This window comes from Vespa velutina, chromosome 15, assembly GCF_912470025.1.
Source record: "Vespa velutina chromosome 15, iVesVel2.1, whole genome shotgun sequence".
Lineage (NCBI taxonomy): Eukaryota > Metazoa > Arthropoda > Insecta > Hymenoptera > Vespidae > Vespa > Vespa velutina.
This window is the reverse complement of record NC_062202.1, coordinates 1,783,753-1,806,144: the sequence shown is the minus strand read 5'-3', so window position 1 is coordinate 1,806,144 and position 22,392 is coordinate 1,783,753. Positions and strand designations below refer to the sequence as shown.

The 22,392-nt window shown below is 29.3% G+C and overlaps 5 protein-coding genes across 5 annotated transcripts; 2 read left to right on the top strand and 3 right to left on the bottom strand.

Moving 5' to 3' along the window:
• Window positions 1-9,822: 9,822 nt before the first annotated feature.
• Window positions 9,823-10,985, bottom strand: LOC124954603 (protein lethal(2)essential for life-like). The gene has a single exon (XM_047507772.1). The coding sequence runs from the start codon at window positions 10,643-10,645 to the stop codon at window positions 10,013-10,015; it is 633 nt and encodes a 210-aa protein (XP_047363728.1). The 5' UTR covers window positions 10,646-10,985; the 3' UTR covers window positions 9,823-10,012.
• Window positions 10,200-14,442, top strand: LOC124954604 (protein lethal(2)essential for life-like). Its single transcript, XM_047507773.1, has 3 exons — window positions 10,200-10,339; window positions 13,233-13,846; window positions 13,997-14,442. The coding sequence occupies exons 2-3, from the start codon at window positions 13,495-13,497 to the stop codon at window positions 14,245-14,247; spliced, it is 603 nt and encodes a 200-aa protein (XP_047363729.1). The 5' UTR covers window positions 10,200-10,339; window positions 13,233-13,494; the 3' UTR covers window positions 14,248-14,442.
• Window positions 14,443-15,850: 1,408 nt separating this feature from the next.
• On the bottom strand, window positions 15,851-17,025 carry LOC124954471 (protein lethal(2)essential for life-like). Its single transcript, XM_047507473.1, has one exon. It carries the CDS (start codon window positions 16,833-16,835, stop codon window positions 16,218-16,220), a length of 618 nt encoding a protein of 205 aa, XP_047363429.1. The 5' UTR covers window positions 16,836-17,025; the 3' UTR covers window positions 15,851-16,217.
• Window positions 17,026-18,430: 1,405 nt separating this feature from the next.
• On the top strand, window positions 18,431-20,030 carry LOC124954472 (protein lethal(2)essential for life-like). The gene has a single exon (XM_047507474.1). The coding sequence runs from the start codon at window positions 19,227-19,229 to the stop codon at window positions 19,875-19,877; it is 651 nt and encodes a 216-aa protein (XP_047363430.1). The 5' UTR covers window positions 18,431-19,226; the 3' UTR covers window positions 19,878-20,030.
• Window positions 20,031-20,311: 281 nt separating this feature from the next.
• Window positions 20,312-21,583, bottom strand: LOC124954474. Its single transcript, XM_047507475.1, has 3 exons — window positions 21,371-21,583; window positions 21,113-21,247; window positions 20,312-21,018 (listed from the first exon to the last, which is right to left on the bottom strand). The coding sequence occupies exons 1-3, from the start codon at window positions 21,441-21,443 to the stop codon at window positions 20,735-20,737; spliced, it is 492 nt and encodes a 163-aa protein (XP_047363431.1). The 5' UTR covers window positions 21,444-21,583; the 3' UTR covers window positions 20,312-20,734.
• Between the last annotated feature and the right edge of the window lie 809 nt (window positions 21,584-22,392).

Below are 22,392 nucleotides of genomic sequence, written 5' to 3'. Positions count from 1 at the left end.
GTAGGAAGATATATTCGTTTTCGAAATAAATATGTATAATATACGATTTATTATCTAACAACGTGACTCGAAATATCGATTAGATAGGATCGCATGTAAAATAAAAGGAAAATGAAAAGACAAAAATGTCTGTGTCCGTCTGTCTCTTTCTCTCTTTCTCTCTTTGTATGTGTGTGTGTGTGTGTCTGTGTGTATTTGTACGCGTTGTTATATCCTGAATTGTGTATTGAATATCTCACAAAGTGATGATTTATTCGAGTGTCAAAGAATCGGATAATAAATGAGGGAGAGAATATATAAGAGTTACTGAAAGAATAGGGTTATTGGAAAAGAACAAAAAAAGGGAGAGGGTCGAGACGATTCCATGCATATTGTAGTATCAAAGTTCTCTCTTTCTCTCGTCATCGAGAGAGAAAGAAAGAGAGAGAGAGAGAGAGAGAGAGAGAGAGAGAGAGAAAAAAAGAGAGAGAGAGAGAGAGAGAACCACCTACGTCGAACGCTTTTACAAGACAAGCGATGCGAACGACGTAAGTACGCTTCATGGTGATGGCGATGGCGATGGCGATACCCACGTGCGTTTTACACGTGAAAGAGGGATGAAAAACTGATCGGATTTGCACGGACCAGGTAGATGGGCTTACGTCAACGGCGACCTGATATGCTCCTGTCTCCAAAGAAAAAGATAGGAAGAAAAAAGTCAGGGAAAGAGAGAGGAAGAGAAGGAGAGAGGGGGGGGAGAGAGAGAGAGGAGAGAGAGAAGGAGGGAGGATAGATCTAACGAGGGAAGAAAGAAGATTCTAAAAGGAAAGAATAAAAAAAAAAAAAAAAAAAATAAAACAAAGAGATTTTTTTCTTTTTCTTTCTTTCTTTCTTTCTTTTTCTTTTATTTTTTTTTTTTTTCTTTTTTCCATTAAACCTCTCTAGCTTTTATTCACTTTCTATCCTTTTATTATTCTTCTAAACATTTACATTGATCCCCGTATGTATCCCTTTTTATATAAAACAGTTTAATCTTCAAAAAGGTGAGTTGGTATCATTAAATAGTTTTTGGGGTTGAAAAGAGGTCGAAAGGTCGGCAAGGTCCAACGCTGAAACCTGACCTTTTTCGCGAGATCTGATTTCACTCTGAGAGAAAGAAAAAGAGAAAGAGAAAGATAACGATCGATATATCGTCGATCTAATGGCACCTTCGTCTTTCAAACTATCAGAATGTATTTTTATGTTCGTGATTTCTCTTGCAATGTGTTACGTCTTATAAATAAACGAAAAGATATATGTATGTATGTGTACATATTTGTGTACGTGTGTTACTCATAAAAATTGTTCGAATTAATGAAGTTGTAAAAAAGGAAGGAAAAAAAGAAAAAAAGGAAGAAAAGAAAGAAAAAAAAAAAAAAGAAAGAAAGAAAAAAAGAAAAATAGTTTCTAATACTATTTCCCGCTCTCGATCGCTTTCACAACCCTATATAATCCAGATACTATACTAATGCATTTGCATTTCTCTTATTAGGTATCTATCTCGATCGGTGTACCAAAAATACTTTGCTAATGTTCAATTATTAAACCGAGCGTCAGAATTTCAAAGTACTTACTCTCCTAGCCAAATTGGTCAATACTCCGACCCATATAAAAATATTGTGTGTTCGGTTGAACACACAAGAGAAACATTTAAACCGTTCCACCTTCGGAGTATATATCGTAACGAATATAAATCTTCTTGCTTATCTCGTAGATAAAGAATATGAAATATGCAACTGGATATAAATTTTGAATCCGGTGCCCTTGATTATATGCATTTTTTGGATTTGATCGATTTAAAATTTTTAAAAAGTAAGCCAAACTCGCGCGATGATTATACGAAAAAAGAGAGGGAGAGAGAGAAAGAAAGAGAGAGAAAAAAAACTTCATCAATTCGAATTTTTATATCTTTGTTTCTCGAGCTCGTTTTAAACACAAAAATTCTATGTGGACCTGATCATTTATTTTTCTCTTCACAATCAACGTGAACTCGTTAAGTTCCTATTTGCGTGTACTTTTATTTTGATCAAGAAAAAAAAAAAAATAATAAAAAAAAAAAGAAAAGAAAAAATAAATAAAACCATACATAAAAATAATATATATATATATATATATATATATATATATAGACTTTTTTCGATAAGGAACATTAGATAAATAAAAGGAAAAAAAATTGTATCGAGAAACGTGTCAATCGAAGATATTTACCTTTTCTTTTAAATTTATATCTCTATTCTTGTTGAAAGAGAAAGTTCGTTTTGTATGAATTTTTTGCATCGAGTATTCTTTGAAAAAAAAAAAAAAAAGAAAAGAAAGAAGGGGAAAAAAAAAGAAGAAAAAAAAAATCCAAACAAAACAAAAAAAGAAAGAAAAAAGACAAGGAAAAGAAATCTATAACTTATCCTTGATTCGCGATACAACTTGCCCGTTATCACGATTTATCTTTTTGAGATTGAAGAGGAAGAATAAGGAGGAACTGTTCGCGTATCGTAAGTGATCTTTATCTATTTCTATATCGATTGTATCGAACGGCAGCACTAATAAATTAATCTCAATGAACTTCGATCATTTGTTTCTAGAACTTTTTGATAAAAAATAAATTACAAAGAAAAGAAAAAAGAAATAACAAATAAACAAAAGGGAGAAAAAGAAAATAATAATAATAATAATAATAATAATAATAATAATAATAATAATAATAAAGTGAAGAAGATATATATACATATACATATATCAAAGTTAAAAAGTTTCACCTATCAACAAAGTTGCAAAGTATACGTCGTTGAAAGAAATTCGCCACCTGAAATGATAATTGAAATTCTCTTTCGCGTGTCATTCGTCAGTTCTCCTCATCAACGTTGGTTTCAAGCGTGAAACGAGCCTCGGAGATGGGCGTGTTTCACGTGCGAAACTCCAAGCGACCGCTGCTCCCTTTTTACGGATGCATTAGCACGAAAAGGGGCTATTTTTTTTAAATGTACCTGCGTAATACGTAACAACGCGAAACGTTTTGTACGATTTTCCTTTTCTCTCTCTCTCTCTCTCTCTCTCTCTCTCTCTCTCTCTCGTACACACACGTACACACAAACAGATATACACATTCACTCTTTCTCTTTCTCTCTTTCTTTATTCCTTATTCCTATTTTTCTTCCTTTATTACTATATTTTCGGGTAAAAGAGATTGCATAAATTTTAATAAACAATTCACATGACATTGTAGTACTTCGTCATAATTATCTCAAATTAACGAGAAACGAGAAAGGAATTATCATAACGCGATTTATTCGTACGATAACACACAATCAAACTTACATATATGTACGTGGACGAATACGTGTAAGCTTGGTACACGACGTACGAAAGAAGCGATCTGAAAGGGGAAGGAGTTATATGAAATTTGTCTTAGCATTAGTTGTGGCTTGCATAACGTTTCCAAAACGTATGACGTCAGCTCTTACAGCGTATATTCCTGAGAAAGATTATCGATGAAACCATTTTCTTTCTCTTTCTCTCTCTCTCCCTCTCTCTCTCTCTCTTTCTCTCTCTCGCTCTCTCTCAACTCCTTTCGTTACCTCTATCTATCCACATCTATTTCTCTATATCCCTCCTCTCTCTTTCTCTTTCTCTTTCTCTTTCTCTCTAACTGAGGCTCTCAGATGGATCGATGTCGAGACCGCGACGTTGCAGTTTCTTCGTAGAATTTTTATGAAGTCGAACTTTTTTTCGGGCTTTACGATCGAAAATATGCACATCGAGAAAAGAGAGAAAGAGAGAGAGAGAGAGAGAGAGAGAGAGAGAGAGAGAAAGAGAGAGAAAGAGAAAGAGAGAAAATATCTTTCTATAAATCTATACGATGCATAAGTTTTTCAAGAATGTCATCAACAAAAACAAGTCGCATATATTTATATATATATATATATATATATATATATATATATATATATATATATATATATATGATACTTATTCAAATACTAACGTAATAGCTTTTCGAAATTCGCGAATATTTAAAGGCCCGTCAACGAATCGTTAACATGATCTCGTATGCTACACAGATAACGTCGAAATTCTGGAGAGGAAAAAAAAAAAAGAAAAAGGAAAAAGGGAAAAAAAAAAGGTTTTAATCGAATTATTATTTAATACGTTCGAGGATCTTCTGAAATCGGAACCGAGTTCATTAGACTCCGTAATTTTCTCTCTCTCTCTCTCTCTCTCTCTCTCTCTCGCTTTTTTTTCTTTTTTTTTTTTTGAAACTAACGAAATTTTGATCCATCGTTTTCACAGATTACTTGTGATATTTTGAAAATATTGAAAATGGATTCGTTTAAACACATTTTCAGCCCAACGCCCACATCCATCCCCAACCACCCTCCCCCTTCAAAAAAAAAAAAAAAAAGAAAGAAAAAAAAAAGATACGTACTTATTACACACTATACAGAGGAAGACGAATGATTTCAAATGATCTTTCAATTGTCGTAAAATTGACAACTTGTTTGATATAGTGAAAATGAAAAATATATGTTATAAGGATACATATGTTACATGGGAGCCAAGAAGAGAACTTATGCGTTTCTATTGGATATTCATTTGCCTTTCATCTCGTATAAAGCGTATTGTTGCGTTACGAATGTTCCGCATGCCATGAATAAAATGAAGGCAAACATAGTTTTGTATTGTCGACGAACGTGAAGAAGAAAAAAGAGAAAGAAAAAAAGATAGAGAAAGAAAGAAAGAGAGAGAGAGAGAGAGAGAGAGAGAGAGAGGGAGAGAGAAAACAGGGGAAAAAAAAAAAAAGAAAAAAGAAAAATATCAAACCATTCCTACGTGATTTCGTTCTGGATTCTTTTCCTTGCGTGAGACATCAAATGCACACGACAAAATAAAATAAAATAAAACAAAATAAAAATAAAAAAAAAGGGAGAAATATAAAATCCCGGATATATTTAACAAATTAAAAAGAAAAAAAAAATAAATAAATAAATAAAAATAAAAAAATAGAAAAAAGAATAAATAAAATAAAATAAAATAAAATAAAATAAAATAAAATAAAATGAAAAGAAAGAATGAAAGAAAGAAAGAAAAATTACATAATAAATAACAGATATCTCACGATTTTATCCACCGTGAAAAGTAGAAAAGTAATTTATCGCAATTGGCGATACATAAAACTTCCTTTCCTCGAAAACAATAATAATCTTCAATGAGAATTCCGATAAAGTTGTTTCTGTTTCCTCTCTATCTTTCTCTCTCTCTCTCTCTCTCTCTCTCTCTCTCCCCCTCTCTCTCTTTCTCTCTCTCATAAAGATTTATGTCATCGAATGATCTAGTAGTCCATTCTCACCGTGTCACGCATTTCTATGAATGAAAAGAGTCAACGTTTAGGTCATACATATTAGAAATTTACATATGTTCGAGGAGGCATATTGTACCTGTGTATTGTGTTATGAGGTCACGGCATTGCGCGAGATAAGCATTATTATTATTATTATTATTATTATTATTATTATTATTATTATTATTATTATTATTATTATTATTATATATTTATATGTCGTTAGTGGACATCATGTAGATCTAGAATTCTTTTCTCTTTCTCTCTCTCTCTCTCTCTTTTTATTTATTAAATTTTTTTCCTTATTAAAAATCTTATGATAAAAACGATCATCCCCGATAAGATTGCCCAAACGAGCGAACATAAGAGGCTTAAGAATCCTCAAGCGTGCGCATAAACTTACGCGCGTATAAACGTACGCATGTGCGTCTATATATGTATCTATATATATATATATATATATATATATATATATATATATATACACATGCATAAATACATAAGGGAACATACATGCGCGTGTATTTGTATTCCTAAAGAAATGACTTTCCATAACCGGAAAATGTAAACGTGGAGGAGGATCCATGAAAAAATATTTTTCGATCGATCTTCTTCTAAGACCGGATGTCATTCGATCTTAAGCTCGACGGAAATCTCTCATCTCGCTTAACTTGATAAGATTATAAAAGTATGTATATATGTATCTATATATGCGTCTTGTATACGTGTTATATGTGTGAAAAATTAAAAAGAAAGAAAAAAGAAAAAAAAAAAATTGGAAAAAAAACAAAAAGAAAAAAAAACGAAGATAGATCGATGATTACGATCTCGTTCTGTAGAAAAAAAAAAAAAAAAAAAAAAAAAAAAAAGAAAAAAAAAAAATATATATAAAGCGACAAAGTGCCACGAACGTTATTTACCACGATTTTCATTATCGTTTAAACGTTGAAAGAGGGAAAAAAAAAAAAAAGAAAGAAAGGGGGGTAAAAAAAAAGAAACAAAAGGTAAAATTTACCTGCAAGTTTCTTCGCAATTATCTTCTTTTCTTCGTATTTGTCGCTTCTGTCTAATGTTCTATCTATTGTTTCGATAATTTTACGCACATGCAATCGTTGAAATTTACTGCGTAAATCGTACATCTCGAAATGTTTATAACGAAGGAAAAATCATTCTTCTGCAATACCGGTGCAGTTTTATGCGTACGAGAAATCACCGGCAGATGGCAGTATCTCATAGAACGTGTTCAACATTGCATATTATTTGTTTTTGTTTTCTCTTTACTTCTCTTAATGATTATAAAAGAACTTCAGTGTTTTTCCGCAATTAGTATGAATATTAAGAGCTTAGAGAACATTGATGCATTCTATTCGATAAGATGACACATGTTTCTGTAATAAAATATCTATAAAAGAATCTATTGGAAGTATGATACATAAACATTCATATTCTCCTTGTTATATGAATGTACTTTTAATAAATATAAAATAGATTATTAAATTAATTGATAGATTAGAATAGATGCTACTAATTAATATTCTTGATTTAGATTTTATAAAGAATTCCAATATAAAAAGGTTATAATAATTTAAATTAAAATATATTAAATCTATATGGTTTATATGATCTCCATTGTAGACAATATTTCTTACATATGTTAGTTAATAATTTTCTATATAATATCAATAAAATATAGCATTCCTTAAACCATATCCAATGAATACAATGTAATAAGAAGTTGAATTCATTCCATGCATTATAAAGCATTAAGAATTATTCAAGAAAGCAATTGCAATCAAAGCGACATTCCAAAGCACATCAAATCTATGTATGAAAACATTAAATAAATAAATTCAATTTTATATGATAACTTTTAAATATATCCTTTATAAAATCTATATATTATCATGAACCATTTCTATAAGATTCACTATAAGTTTTGTGTAGTAATTATCACCTTAACATAATAATCATATATTAATTCATAAACCTGAAATATGTGAGTAAGAACATACTAAACCATAAAGGAAATTCAAAAGATTTAAATGATCTTGGAATGTAACGTTAAGAAGAGACAACCCTATCATTCGAATATCCACGAAACAGGCGATTCTCTGTTTGCTTGTAATTCGAAATTCACGAGATCAATATATCTCGTTCGACGAACACACAGTACACAGAAGGCACACACGTCTTTGCTCAACTCATTCGACCTTCGTTAAGCGTAAGCTCGCATACGAGGGACGGTGTTAAGTGCTCGGCCAAGATGCATCGCGACGAGCTAATCTCTCTCTCTCTCTCTCTCTCTCTCTGACTCTCTTTCTCTCTCTCTCTCTCTCTCTTTCTTTCTTTCTTTTTTCTCTCTCATTCTCCATTATACATATACGCACCACACACACACACATACACACACATCACAAAACCAGATACACCCAACGTTCTTACTCCCTCTTTCTCTCTCTCTCTCTCTCTCTCTCTCTCTCTTTCTCTCTTTCTTTCACTCTTCTTTTTCTCCCTGTCTCAACCGAAAATCGCACGGTAGCAACGTGCATGTGTATACGTGCGTGAAGGCCATGTCCCCCCTAACAGACTGTATAACTCCTGACGAATGACTTTTTGAAAAGGGTAAACAGGCGAGGAGGAAACGACGTTACTCACAGTTTGTCACCGGCGGGTCCTCGGCTTCCGGACGATTCCCCCTTCACACCGCTAATTATTTGACTTCGCGCAGCAACATTATTGTGTCGTACGGGGAAAAAAAAGGACCGAGAGCGAGTTTGATCAAAACCACAATTTTCGTGACGTCATCGGCTCTCGGGCATGCGCAAAACGATATCGGTGATTTTCCATCGAACCGCGAAAACACGTGCAACGAGTCGACGCCACTTTTTCTTCTTTTTCGCCGTTGCCTTTCTTTTCTTATTTTTCTTCTTCTTTTTTTTCTTCGTTGTCGTCGTCGTCGTCGTCGTCGTCGTCTTCTTCTTCTTCTTCTTCTCCACTTTCTGCTCTCACTCTCTCTCTCTCGCTCTCATTCGCGCTCTCTTTCTCTCTCTCTCTCTCTCTCTCTCTCTCTCTCTCTCTCTTGCTTACACACTCGTTCGTTCGTTCTTTCTCTCTCTTTCTCTCTCTCTCTCTCTCTCTCGCACTCTTTGATTTTCCTTCAACCGATGTGCGCGCCTACATCGCTAAGAAACGCGTAACATTATCGCGTCGAAGCGGTTTGGTCTTCTACAGATTCCAACTGCGATTCGCGAAACCGACCAAGACTGCCGACATCTATCCATCCACTCCCACTTGTTAAGTGACGTACACTGACGTCATCGATAGTTTACCTTGAAGCATGACATTGAGTCACAGGTTAGACAATCGCTTAACCCAAAATTCTCTTGGAGCTATTTAAACGGTAACTTTTCACTTCGACGTTCGATCACGTAATGAGGAATATATGAAAATAAATATATATATATATATACATGTCCTTTCTCTTTGAATTTTAATGTCCTTCATGAGTCAATACAAAGCTGTTTACGCGAAGCGTGCCGGAAGACTGACAGATCTTTTTTCGCGATATCTCGCCATATTGTTAGGCGAACGATGATTGGCTGAGAGAAACCGTCTACGTATAAAGTAATCTCGTAATGTTTGTAAATAGGTTATTATCGTACGATTATTGGATCATTATATATCCATTAAAATTGTTTGATCATTGATATTCGATATCAATCGTCGTATCTTTTTTTTTTTATTATTCTATGCAAACGAGCAAGGTTAATGAGTTAATAGTCAATAACTAAATGCACGAATTTTATTGGTTCGATATTTTCGTCCAATCACCTGTGTCCTATTCAAAACAATATGGCGTAGTTTTACAGACGTCGAACTGTCATTATTCTACGTTTAAATTTGTAACATTGAATTAAATGTTATATTCAACTTGTAAAATGATGAAATTGTTAGTTAATATACCAGCTTATATATCGGATAAATTTAAAAGGTAAAATTATGTCGTTGTTATGTAATAATATATAAGAATTAGATACAATTTTCATATACACAGATACAAACACAGTATATACATTGTTGCAAGTTAATCTATATGATAGATCTATATAATGTAAATACCTATAAAATGACTCATTGTTTGTTTCTAATGAATATTTTTATCTATATGAGTGATAACTTTTACAGAATTTTACGTTCATTTTTATTTCATCGTAATAACCTCTTTTTTTTTTTAAATAAAAGCGAATATATTATCAGAGATCTATTGAGCTATGATAAGAATAGCTCGACAGAACAAAAATTATATTAATATTCAAATATTAATAAAACGATAATAACATTACAATTATTCTTAAAAATTTTTTTAACACTATTTGTTCCAAGATAAATTTTTAGCTTGATAAAGCTAATCAATTATTTTAAGCAAATTGAAATAAAAATCTTAAGTAAAAGGGACAATATAAAGACAATCCTTTAAATTTGTAAATTATCTTCTTTTATTAATATTATCTATATAAAGCTTACAATGCTTATATAACATTGAAAGATAATATTAAAAATAATTATTAATTAACAAGAGATTCATTGAATGGGATTAACGTGTATCAGTCTTAAACTTTATAAGAGGAATGATACGGTATATAAAGTAGTTATTGGAGATTTTTATTTCTGTGGAGTGTTTGCCGTTTGGGTAGTACCTTTTTGGGTTGTAATTTCCTCACGATTATTACTTTCCTCTATAATTTCCTTTTCACCGTTTTTACGTTTTATTGTCGGTTTATCGATAAATTCAATTTTAATGTTTTCCTCATTTGTTTTTACCAGATTCCCTTTTATAGGTGCTGTGATGGTCAATATTCCATCGGTCGATATATACGAGGAAACTTTATCGGCATCTACTTGATTAGGAAGCAAATATCTACGGACGAATTGTCTCGAAATGAAACCATGTTCGTCCCTCCTCTCTTCGTGTTTACCCTCGACAACGAGGTATCTATTAACGACCTTTATACTGATCTCTTCAGGTTTGAATTGATGTACATCTATCATGATCTTGAAGGTATGCTTATCCATGTTAATGATACCATCATGATCATCCAATTTAAAGAGATTAGCCCACGGTCGGTAATACAGATCTGAAACAGCCCTATTAGGAAGAGGCAATGGATAAAATCTGTCTATTATTCGAAACTCTTCAGGATACAAGCCTAATCCAAAATTCTGATCCATCAGCTTATAAGGCCGATCTAAATCTGTCCACCAAGCAGAGAATAATAATGGTAGTAGAGGCGTCATAATTATTCTTTTATTTTTTCTTCTTCTTCTTCTTGTTTTTATAAAATTTACTTCAAAGTAATGATTACTTCGTTTATCTTGTAAACTCTCACACGTTTGATATTTTTAAGAAATAAAAAAGAAATGTCGCAGTAAGTTTTCCCTTTGCACGTCTCTCTCGTATGTTTTGCTGCAACTGAATAACAGTCCCATCCACGCCTGTATTTATGTGCAACTGTTTCTATCGGTAGAAGGGGTAAAGGAGATTTCCAGAAATGTCAAAACGCCACGTAAGGAATTTAAAAACTCGATTTTATGTGTACTCTTCTTATCAAGGACAACGCACCAAGAAATTAATACATCAATTGACGTTGCGTGTATTTTTGTTTATATTTATTCTTCTTATTTTAATTTCTATTCTCTTAATTATTCGATCGTTACTTTTGCTTTTTTCTTTTTTCTTTTTTTTTGTTTTTTTGTTCTATATATCATTAGTTTATAATTGCTCACGTATGTCAAGTATGAAACATTTATAAGTTTAAAATTGATAAGAAAAAAGAAGGACAAGTAAAATAGTATTTAAAATATAAAGACTGAAAAATTCTCAAAGATCTTTTGATCTATCGAATTGAAAATTTGTTTATTCATTAATTTCGAATAACTTTGTTAAAAATTGAAGTTGAAAATTGTAATAATATTTTATCGGCCGTGCAAAGGCTCAATGATAGACATATTTCGTACTAGTCTTTAATTACAATTAATACGATGCATATATATATATACACACACACACACACACACATAATTTTTTTTTTTTACTTTAACTGAGAGATAAACAAAGAAATAAGTCGTACCGTATACGTATTTATGCATCTGTTTAAACTTCTTTTATAGTACAGTAACGTTGACTCACGCTTAGGATGACGAAATTTATGCTATTTTTAAAAAGAAGAGTCACGTATTTGCAATATTACGTATAATAACATTTGCTCGAATTTTACAAAAGTCTAATTCATTATTTTTTATTTTTTATTTTATTTTTTTTTTTTTTTTTTTTTTTTTTTTTTTTTTTTTTTTGGTGAATATAAACGAAATTCCAAGAATGTATTGTAACGCGTAATAAGAAGACTATTTTCCTTAAAAGCGAAAAAAAAGAAAACAATAGAGTTATATTAAGTATCAATAATAAGTAGAAAAAAAAAATATTTATATCAAAAAAGAAAAAAAAAAAATTATGTAGAAACATAATGCCAAAAATTTGATTTAATCCATTTTTTTAATGGATAAGGTCAAACATGCGTATACAGTAGTGCATGTAAGAAACATTCGTTATATATATAAATTTTGTTGAAGAGAACTTTGTTGAAGAACTTTGCATTACAGAAAGATCGAGAGAGATCGAGAGAGAGAGAGAGAGAGAGAGAGAGAGAGAGAGAGAGAGAGAGAGAGAGAGAGAGAGAAAGAGAGGGAAGAGATAACGGTCAATGTACTCGAGCTTCGAGACATAACACAACGACGATGCATACGTCGGCGCATTGAAAATTACACCTCGCAAAATATATCACAAACGTTTCCGTCTAATTAACGTCTATAATCAATTTTCAAACGATTCCTATACGTTTGTTTATATTAAAAGAAAAGAACGAAAATCATTACGTGTCCATTCAAAATAGTCTTTCATATCCGTGAGAATTTTTTGGGAAAAAATTGCATTATATATACATATATATAAAAAATATATTATATTTTCGAAATAAATAAATAAAAGAGGGGAAAAAAAAGGTTCGCAAAATTCGTAAGAAAATATCTACGAAAAAATTATTTCCGTATGTAAATCATATTTTTAGTTAATTATACATATACGTTGCGTCTTTTTTTTTTTTTTTTTAATTCTCTTCTATTGCGTCGATAATAAATTGATAACAAACATTGCCTATACGTGTGACTTATCTAATCAAAAACAAAAATATTAGAATGTTTTCATGAGAAATATAACTTCTCCGTAAATTGGATTTATTATTTTTGACAAGAAATTGCATCGTTTTTTCTTTTTCTTTCTTTTTTTTTTTTTTCTTTTTTTTTTGGCTATATCTCATATCCTAATAAATGCATCAAGTGAGTTATAAAGTTAATATTAAAAAGAAAAAGAAAGAAGTACGTCTTAAAATGGAATGAATAAAGTCATGAATTCGTTGAAAAATAAATCTATGTATGCGTGCATAGATATATTGCTATGCAAGTCTCTGAGAATAACCACGGCCGATGCACTTAGGCGTTGTTGACTTGGCGTTCTATTTAAAAATTTGAAACACGTTGTTATTAATGTAATGACACGTAATCTTTAAATTACATTATTTTTGCTATCGTTTCTATTTGTTTTTTAATATAATAAATAACAGTTAACATTTAAAAAAAGTGCATCTATAGAATATGATAAAGTATCTGATAAAATATGATGAAAAATTTGATAAAATTGCATTAGAAAAAAAAAAGAAAACTCAACATACATTATTATAAACAAAAAAGTTTTGTTACATTTATTATTTATTAAACAAACAAATACTTATATCAAAAAGATAGAAAAAAGAAGATTTTTGATATGTTCTAGAATTTCCATAAAATGAAACCATCGATAGTATTGTCTCGAAATTTCGATGAAAGACTCGAATGCACCCATCTTTACACGTCACCTCACCTGGTACAGATATAAAAGCACGTCACGGAGATCTGTCGACTCAGTAAACGTGCAACTAACAACGAGTGAACACTCTAATAGAAGAAAAATATCATTGAGACAGTGATTACATCAGATTTCAATTAAACGTGAAACATAATAGAAAAGTTTTGAAAAAAATAATAAAGGTGCATTAATGAGATCGAAAATGTCGCTAATCCCAAAATTATTTTCTCATTGGTGGGAAACATTGGAGCAACCACATAGATTGTATGATCAACGTTTTGGCATGGGAATTCATCCGGAACAATTTTTTGGATCATCCATGTTAGAAAAATTGGAAGGTAGAAGATTTTCACCATTCTCAGCGTCCTCGGCATTTTATAAATATTATCGACCATGGGCCGATCTTATTCGCGACGAGGATAACAGTGGTTGGTCTGTTGTTAAAAATGATAAGGATAAGTTTCACGTAGCTTTGGACGTTCAACAATTCAAGCCTGAGGAAGTTAACGTCAAGATCGTTAATAATTACATCGTTATCGAAGGTAAGGATCAAATGATTCAATCAACTTGCTGATGAAATTTAAATTGGATTGACGGATGAATATTTTCTGCTATCTCTTTTTTTTTCATTTTATTTTATTTTAAATTGGCTTTTTTTCCCTTTTTTTTTTTTTTTTTTTTTTTTTTAACAGGCAAACACGAAGAACAACAGGACGATCATGGTGTCATATCCAGACACTTTGTCAGAAAATATTTGGTACCTGACCAATGTGATCCTGAGAAAGCAACAAGTTCTTTATCTTCCGACGGTATTTTGACAATAACAGCACCTAGGAAACCAGAGGCTATTGAAGAAAAGAAAGAACGAGTTGTTAAGATCGAACATACGGGGAAACCAGCGTTAGAAAACGATGATAAGAAGAAGACTACTTCGCAACAATAAAAAAAAAAAAAAAAAAAAAAAAAAAAAAAAAAAAAAAAAAAAAAAAAAAAAAAATCCTATTCATTCTACGTTCTTCTTCGTTCATCTTTTCATTGTACTCTGTTATTATTTTTTATTATCTCTTACAATGATCCATTTGTTATAATATATTGTAATATATATTAATAGAATATTTTTAATTTGTTATCCATTCAATATCGTCTTGCTACGTAAGATATCCTTGCATTCACCAATTATCCAAATAATTTAATATTTTTATCTAATAATTTGAAGTATGTTAAATCAACATAATTGTTCTGAAATCACACGAAAGATATGTAAATATATAATAATGAAGCTCCGTGACTCATGAAATAAGAAAGATAGAAATTGCTGATAATTACAATTGATTATGATTCAATCGTAATAGAAAAGATAATAAATTTTTTGCTAGAAGATGTTTCAAATTAAAATTTATGTTTGACTTTGAAATCATGAATTATGTAATCAACTGTTCATATACTTTTTATATAACTTCTCTGTAAAAGTTTTATATAACTTTGTAAAAAGTACATTAGCGATATTTCATTTCTTTGGATATTCATTTCCGAATTAAGTAAATATGCACTATAATGCTTTTAAATATTAATTATTTCACGACCATTAGACGGTAAATAGAAAATCGCAGTTTTGTTTTTATACGAACAAAAAAACTTGAAGAAATATTATTATTTGTCAATATTATATTGATAGATGGATATATATTTTGTATAATATATATGTATATATATTTAAAATAAAAGTTTCGTATAAAAGTTTTTATGTATTTATAAATAAAAAACAAAATCACAGTGACGGACATAAGTATTCGCATAGTACAGTATACATTAAGTTTCCAACTATATATACATGTAGTAGTAAAATATATATAATACATACATACATACATACATACATACATACATACATACATACATACATACATACATACACACACACACACACGTGTTTGTATATTTTCTAAACAGTTTTATTAACAAAATTTTACATATATTTAAACACTTAAAAATACATGTATATTAATTTTACTTTTTTTATTTTTTATGTATATAAATATATATATATATATATATATATATATATATATAACTTTTGTTGATTAAATTAACTCGCGCTATTTTTAGTCATTGGCAAGAATAAAATCACGAGAAGAATGCATAAATTATTCTATTTTGTTCTACAATCGTCATCATTTACGTTCGGATCTCGTTTGATCGCCAAACTCATATATATTTATGTTCTGTACTAAATCTTGTTTTGATTCGACAGACGCGAATGTCTTCTAAAGGTCAATGAAAATTGGAAATAAATTTATTTATTATTTAACTTCGTCATTTTCATAGCCATATATATTTTTTCGAAATATTCTTTCAAAATATTTCTATCATACAAATAGACGAAAATATTGTACTATTGAATCTATCTGTATAAAGAAATAAATTCATTAAGTATGCTCAATTGAAATCAAATTCATTATATAAAATTATCAAAAATATTTTGGTAATTATATTAAAAAGATTTTCAAGGAAAAGAGGGAATACGATGATTAACAAGATATTTCGAATTATACGATAATATGTTTGTATTTATTAAATTATAAAAAAAAGAAAAGATAGCTTATTATATATTTGCAAGTACGAAAAAGGATATAATTAAAACACGCATATTTGTTTCTCGTTTTTCAATTATACATATAAATAAATATTCGATCAATGGTTGCTAATATTAATAATATTTGAAATTAGCAATTTAAAAGAATCGTATAATGTATTATTCTAATACTAATAATAATTAGGAACTATTAATGCGAAAAAGAAAGAGTGCGATTAAAACAATAGAAATAAAACTTGAAGATTAGTTCAATGTTGTCTCGTTTCTCTTTTTTTTTCTTTTTCTTTTTTTTGTTTAAAAAAGAAGAAACGTTTTTCGTCTTATTTCTTTTCTTCCTCGTTGGTTTCTTGTTGTTGTTGCTGTTCTTGTTCTTGTTCTTGTTTTTCTGGTTGTTTCTGAGATTTAGTCTGCATAGCAGGTCTTCCAGTTTGTTCGATCTTAATCGTTCTCTCGTTTTCAATTTTGGGTATTTCCTTTCTCGGTGCAATAATCGTCAGTACACCATCGGAAGATAATTTCGATGTAACCTGATCGATATCACACTGTTCAGGGATTATATATTTACGAACAAATTGTCTTGAGATCCATCCATGTTCGTCACGTTTCTCCTCGTGTTTAGCCGTAACAATGACAAATTTATCAGTAACCTTAACGTCGAGTTCGTTCGGTTGAAACTGTTGAACGTCCAGGACAACCTGAAACTTGTCCTTATCAGCGTTAACAGTCGAGGTACCGCTATCCTTTTGACGAATTAATTCAGCCCATGGACGATAATAACTCATTGGAAATCTTTCCCTTTGTCTTAGGATATCCATTCTGTTTGGAATAGTCAAAAGTTGTTCAGGATTCAATCCCAAGCCAAAGTTTTGATCCATCAGATGATGTGGTCTTTCCAAATCCTCCCACCAGTCGGAGAAAATAAGTGGTAGCAGAGACATTTTCTTTTTTAAATATTCCTTCTTACTTCTTCTTTGTCGAACAAAGAATAATAATTATCTTTTTCTTCTTCTTCTTTCTTTTTTATTTTATACGATCGCCTTGTTATACTCTCTTAGAGTTCGCTTTTAGAAATTCGTTTATATCCTTACTCGTTGCTTGTTCGGCTAAGACTGACAGTTGTCGGCTCCGAACCGGCCTTTTATTGATCGCCCGATCTCTGAGCCGAACATTCACGAAGTATCTAGAAACGATAGCGCCGGCGCGTTTTCATTGATACTTCTGCCAATAGAATGTTCCTTAGCTTTTCACTTTTCGGTATTTTATTCGGTATATCATTTAATTAGATCGAATTGTCAATTTTATGATAAATCATTCGAAATGATTCATATTTCTTATTTTTAGAAAAAATCTCTCTTACTCTGGAACTTTCGATCCTCTTTAAAATATCAACGATTTGTTGATTCTCGATGGTTCTTTCGAAGAAGATCGAGATAAATTTACAATCTGTTCAATGAAATTTCAATGATTTTTCGTTATATTTATTTCTTTTACTTTTCTAAGATAATTCTCGATATCGTTAAATTTTCGAAAGTTATCGAATAAAGAATCTATACTCGTAAAAATATATCAAATATTCGCTTATATTTCTCACACTTTGTTTCACCTTTTCGATCTAATTTTTTCTTTGTTTTTTTTCTTTTTCCTTTTTTTTTTTTTTTTTTTTTTTAAAGGCAATCGACAGAATTATTATTTACATATTTAATTTGTATTTTTACATTATATATCGAACGACAGGCAGAAAATACGAATGTATAATTTAAATCGATGACATTGCAACTAAAACGATCATAAATCAATACAATTTGATTTTGTATATTTTTTTTTTTTTTTTTTTTATATTGAAAGTCCCTTGAAATAAGATTAACTGTTTTTATGGATCGATTGTTAAAATATAAAAAGACATATTCGTCTTTTTACATTTATAATATACGTCGTGATTAGTTCGATTATTATAAGTAATTAAATATTTCTCAAATGATTTCACTGAAACCATAAAAATTATCGTCGTGAAAAACGTTCAAGACGATAGTTTTTCTTTTTACAAAGTTTACCTTCGAGGTCTGTCACCTCGTAATCCAATGTTTGCCGCTTTCATCGATTTTCTATTAAAATCCTTTTGTGTTTTCCATATTTGCAAACGACCATAATCCAATAACTTAGATATTATTTTTCATTTTTATTTTAAGCTGTTTAAATAGTAAAAAAGCAAGAAAGGAACTTTCGCATGTTTTTTCTTTTCGATAAAATTCCATTCAACAAATAAATAAATAACCAACAATATTATTTATTTATTTATTCTTTTCTTTCCTTGGACATATTCTTTCGAAAAGTTATTCACTATTGGTACGACAAAGAAGACCCTTTCTATCGATTAATCTCCGAACAAACCGGTTTTGCAAAGATAAGGTCATACACTCTTTGATATTATTCTTTTTTTTTCTCTCTCTCTTTTTTTTTTACGATAATAAATCCCATTAAAAAATAAAATAAATAATTCATTTATTACAATTATAATAACACTTTTATTTCAATTATAAATTTTGTCATTAAGAATGAATGAAATTTTTTGGGATGATCGTTTGTTAGATAAATTTGGCATTGATTCAATTAATATTCTCGTATATTCTCGTCTTTTAAATACATAATCAAAAATATTTAATTATAGCATACAAATCATTTATTATCATTAATCCATATAAATTCATTCATCTTCCTTCCCGTTCTTCGTCACCCTCAAAAAAAATGTCAATGAGTCATACATTTTGAAATAAAGATTTAAAGATAGAATAGATACGTACTCATGTATCTCGAATATTCCGAATGATATCATAATTTTATCGAACAGATGTGCGCGTCCATTTGAAATTCGCGCTCTTTCTAGCAAATTCGATTCGAGAGAGTTCTCTGCGTTTCTAGAATGCGCTTTTTAACTCGCTTGCTATTGGTCGAATTATCTGCCCCACCTTCGAACCGGCTTTTACAGATAAACAAACATATATGTGTGTGTGCGTGTGCGTGTGTGTGTGCACATATATAAATAATCGTTGCTCGTTGAATTATTTAAATGAACAAAAGTTGGAATAATATATCTGGCTTATTGTACGGATTTAAAATGATTAAAGGTCAATAAAAAATTTTTATCGATAGTTTATTAAAAAGTTTATTAAAAAATCGATTAGTTTTGGAATTAAAGAAGAGGATCAGAAGCAAAATAAATTGTTCGAACATTACTTGAATAATAATAATAATAATAATAGAAAAAGAATAGAAAAAAAAAATTAAAAAAAAAAAAAACAAAAAAAAAAAATAAAAAAGAATAAAAAAAAACTATGTCTTTGTTGCCAATATTATTTTCAAATTGGTGGGAGAATTTGGATCGTCCTCATCGTATTTTTCATCAACATTTTGGCTTATCTCTTAATCCTGAAGATTTGCCATCTTCGTGGATCCCATACGATACAAATACGAATCTTTTAATATATAGACCACGACGTCATTTACAACATCGTCATCATCTATACGAAAGAGGTGTGACACGTAAAACATCTGGCACATCGACCGTAGAAGCTGATAAAAACAGGTTTCAAGTAACTTTGGATGTTCAACAATTTGCACCGAATGAGGTGACTGTAAAGGTGATAGGAAAAAATGTTATGGTCGAAGGTAAGCACGAAGAGAAACAGGACGAACATGGTTTAATATCTAGACAATTTCTCAGAAAGTATATGATTCCTGAGCAATGCGATATAGATCAATTATATTCTACACTGTCTTCTGATGGAATTCTTACTATCATTGTTCCTAAGAAGATATTGGCATTAGAAGAGAAAGAAAGGATCATAAAGATACAGAATACAGGACAGCCTGCATTGAAAGATAATGTGACAAAGTATGATGAAATTGAAAAGGAAAAAGATTTGCAAAATCAAAAGAGTCCAGTACAACAGAGAGAGCAAGATAAAACGGTCAAAGCTGCTTAAAAAATTATTTAAAATAGTTTTTTAATCTCTTTACTCATTATTATATGTTAAATGTATTATTTGAACTTTTACTATTAGATAAAACTTTATAATTTATGAAATATGTAAACATTTTATATAATAAAAGTAAGAAACTTTTTTTTTCTTTATAAATCTGATACTATTTTGATTAACACTTTTTCCCAATTAAATAAATTCATTTACAATTTTATTTTAACACTTTGCTCGATATTGAAACTTTGTTCATTAAACATTTAATTATGTATAAAAGGAATATTTAAAAATTATTATTTTCTATAATAATACACATACACATGTCATTTGTTATAAATATGAACTATAAATGTATTTTCTTTATGGACGGAAATTTGTACATTAAATATACAAAGTATATAAAATATACAAATAATATATATATATATATATAAGATCACAGTAAAGTCACTTAATACAATTATATGTAAGTTTATAAAAATCGTTTAAAATATAAAAGTGACGATACATTCTTATACTACATTTTTGGACGGATTAAATGAGCAAAATACAATTCTATGTAATTAGATTTAAAATACTTCTAAATATGTATATGTATTTAATTTTAATCTCTAATAATTATTTTGTTGTACTTTCAAATTGGTATCTTTGCGTTGTCATACTTAGGAATAAAAATCTACATAATATTTTTCGCATGACACGTATAAAAACATTTCAATTACATTGTTCTATAAAAAAGATTTGATTAAAATTACAGATTAATGAATGAAATTTTATATATAAAATGAGCATATTATATTAGCCAAATTAAAAGCATTGAGATCTAAATATCTAAAAGTCAATGATCTATGAAAATAATATTGTTATGTTGCAAAATATCCTGCAATACTAAATGATATAGCTAACAATAGGATAGAAATATTGTAATTATTAGCATTATTGCATCTGTTATCAAAATAACAAAAGCACCATGTTACCTCATCATAATAATCTCTATGGATATCTAATTGATGTATACTATTGTTTACATAATGTCCTAAACGAAGATCTTTTGCAGCAGGACGGCATCCTTCATAATGATCTGCTGGCATATCTGTTCTGAAACTACGTACAGAACTCAAGCATTCTCTTGTAATAATGGTTTCAGCTGCCAAAATGAATTCATATTAAAATCTTGTATTTTAAAAATACACAAGGCATATTTTTAATGATAGATAATTGAAAAGATTCAAAAGCATTACCCCCTTTTCTCTCAATTATTTTCACACATTTGTCATCATATTCAGGACAAGATTCTCCCCAATACCATAACCAATTTAATGGAGTGCCACACCCAGGATGATTACTATTACATCTATAACATAAAAGGCTTTCTCCTGCAATGAAAATATTATTCATTGCATAAAGTTTAATAAATATATAATATAATTTATACAATATAAATATATAATATAATTTACATTTATAAATTAAAAATAATTTATAAGACCACACCTTACCTTCTTTAATTATCAAATATAATAGAAAAATAGAGAATACAATTTTCTTTTCCATATTTAAAAGTAATAGCATTAATTGTCACCAATAACAAATATCAATAATTTTCTTTTAAATATTATTTTTATTTCCAATAATCTTATGAATAATAAAAACAATATATATATATATATATATATATGTATATATATATATATATATGAGTTTCTTTCAAACACCAAGCATACAATATTAACGTGCACGTATACAAGTAATTAATTTCGAATACGAACAGCAGATGGCACGAATGTTTGAGCCAATCATAATGCTCCATTTAAAGTTACTTTCTAACAATATGAGTCATTAATTTATTTAGATAAATTAATAGAGTGTAATTAAATTATAAAAATCTAAATAAATCAAATTGGATTGAGAAAGTAATAAAATTATATTAAATTATATTAAAATCAATTTCACTAAATAAATAAATTATTTTAGTATTTTAGTATTACCAATCTTTGAAAGTGCATTCAAGAAGCAAGTGAATGAAGACGCTTTTAATTTTTAATTCTATGGTAAATTATTATTGAATAAATTTCAAATATTTCAATTCTTTAATATATTTACATTATCTCCAATTAATTATAATAGAATTCAACATATAACAAATGAATCAATAATCCTTAGTTTCAATATAAAATTTTAATGAGCATTGAAGTGAGCTATAAAAGAGTACAATGTTTGAATTCAAAAAGATATTTTATCTATATCTATCCTTCTGTGTTTTACCATGGCTAGGTAAAGTAGACATTATCGACAGAAAAGTAGAATTCTTTAACCGACCGAGTAAAGAAGATCGTAATAATAGATTTCTGTTTTATCGATCACTAATATGATAATATTGATTTTTATTTTAATGCTTATAATTAAGCCTACGGCTAATTACATATTATATAAATTATATAAAAAATATCATAAAATATTATATAAAAACAATATATATATATATATATATATATATATATATATATATATATATATATAA

Bases quoted from the DNA above. Each gene is read 5' to 3' on its own strand.
- LOC124954603 (XM_047507772.1), bottom strand. From the start codon at position 10,645: ATGACGCCTCTACTACCATTATTATTCTCTGCTTGGTGGACAGATTTA.
- LOC124954604 (XM_047507773.1), top strand. From the start codon at position 13,495: ATGAGATCGAAAATGTCGCTAATCCCAAAATTATTTTCTCATTGGTGG. The intron at 13,847-13,996 runs GTAAGGATCAAA...TTTTTTTAACAG, and splicing joins TAATTACATCGTTATCGAAG to GCAAACACGAAGAACAACAG.
- LOC124954471 (XM_047507473.1), bottom strand. From the start codon at position 16,835: ATGTCTCTGCTACCACTTATTTTCTCCGACTGGTGGGAGGATTTGGAA.
- LOC124954472 (XM_047507474.1), top strand. From the start codon at position 19,227: ATGTCTTTGTTGCCAATATTATTTTCAAATTGGTGGGAGAATTTGGAT.
- LOC124954474 (XM_047507475.1), bottom strand. From the start codon at position 21,443: ATGCTATTACTTTTAAATATGGAAAAGAAAATTGTATTCTCTATTTTT. The intron at 21,248-21,370 runs GTAAGGTGTGGT...TTTTCATTGCAG, and splicing joins ATATTTGATAATTAAAGAAG to GAGAAAGCCTTTTATGTTAT. The intron at 21,019-21,112 runs GTAATGCTTTTG...TCATTTTGGCAG, and splicing joins AATAATTGAGAGAAAAGGGG to CTGAAACCATTATTACAAGA.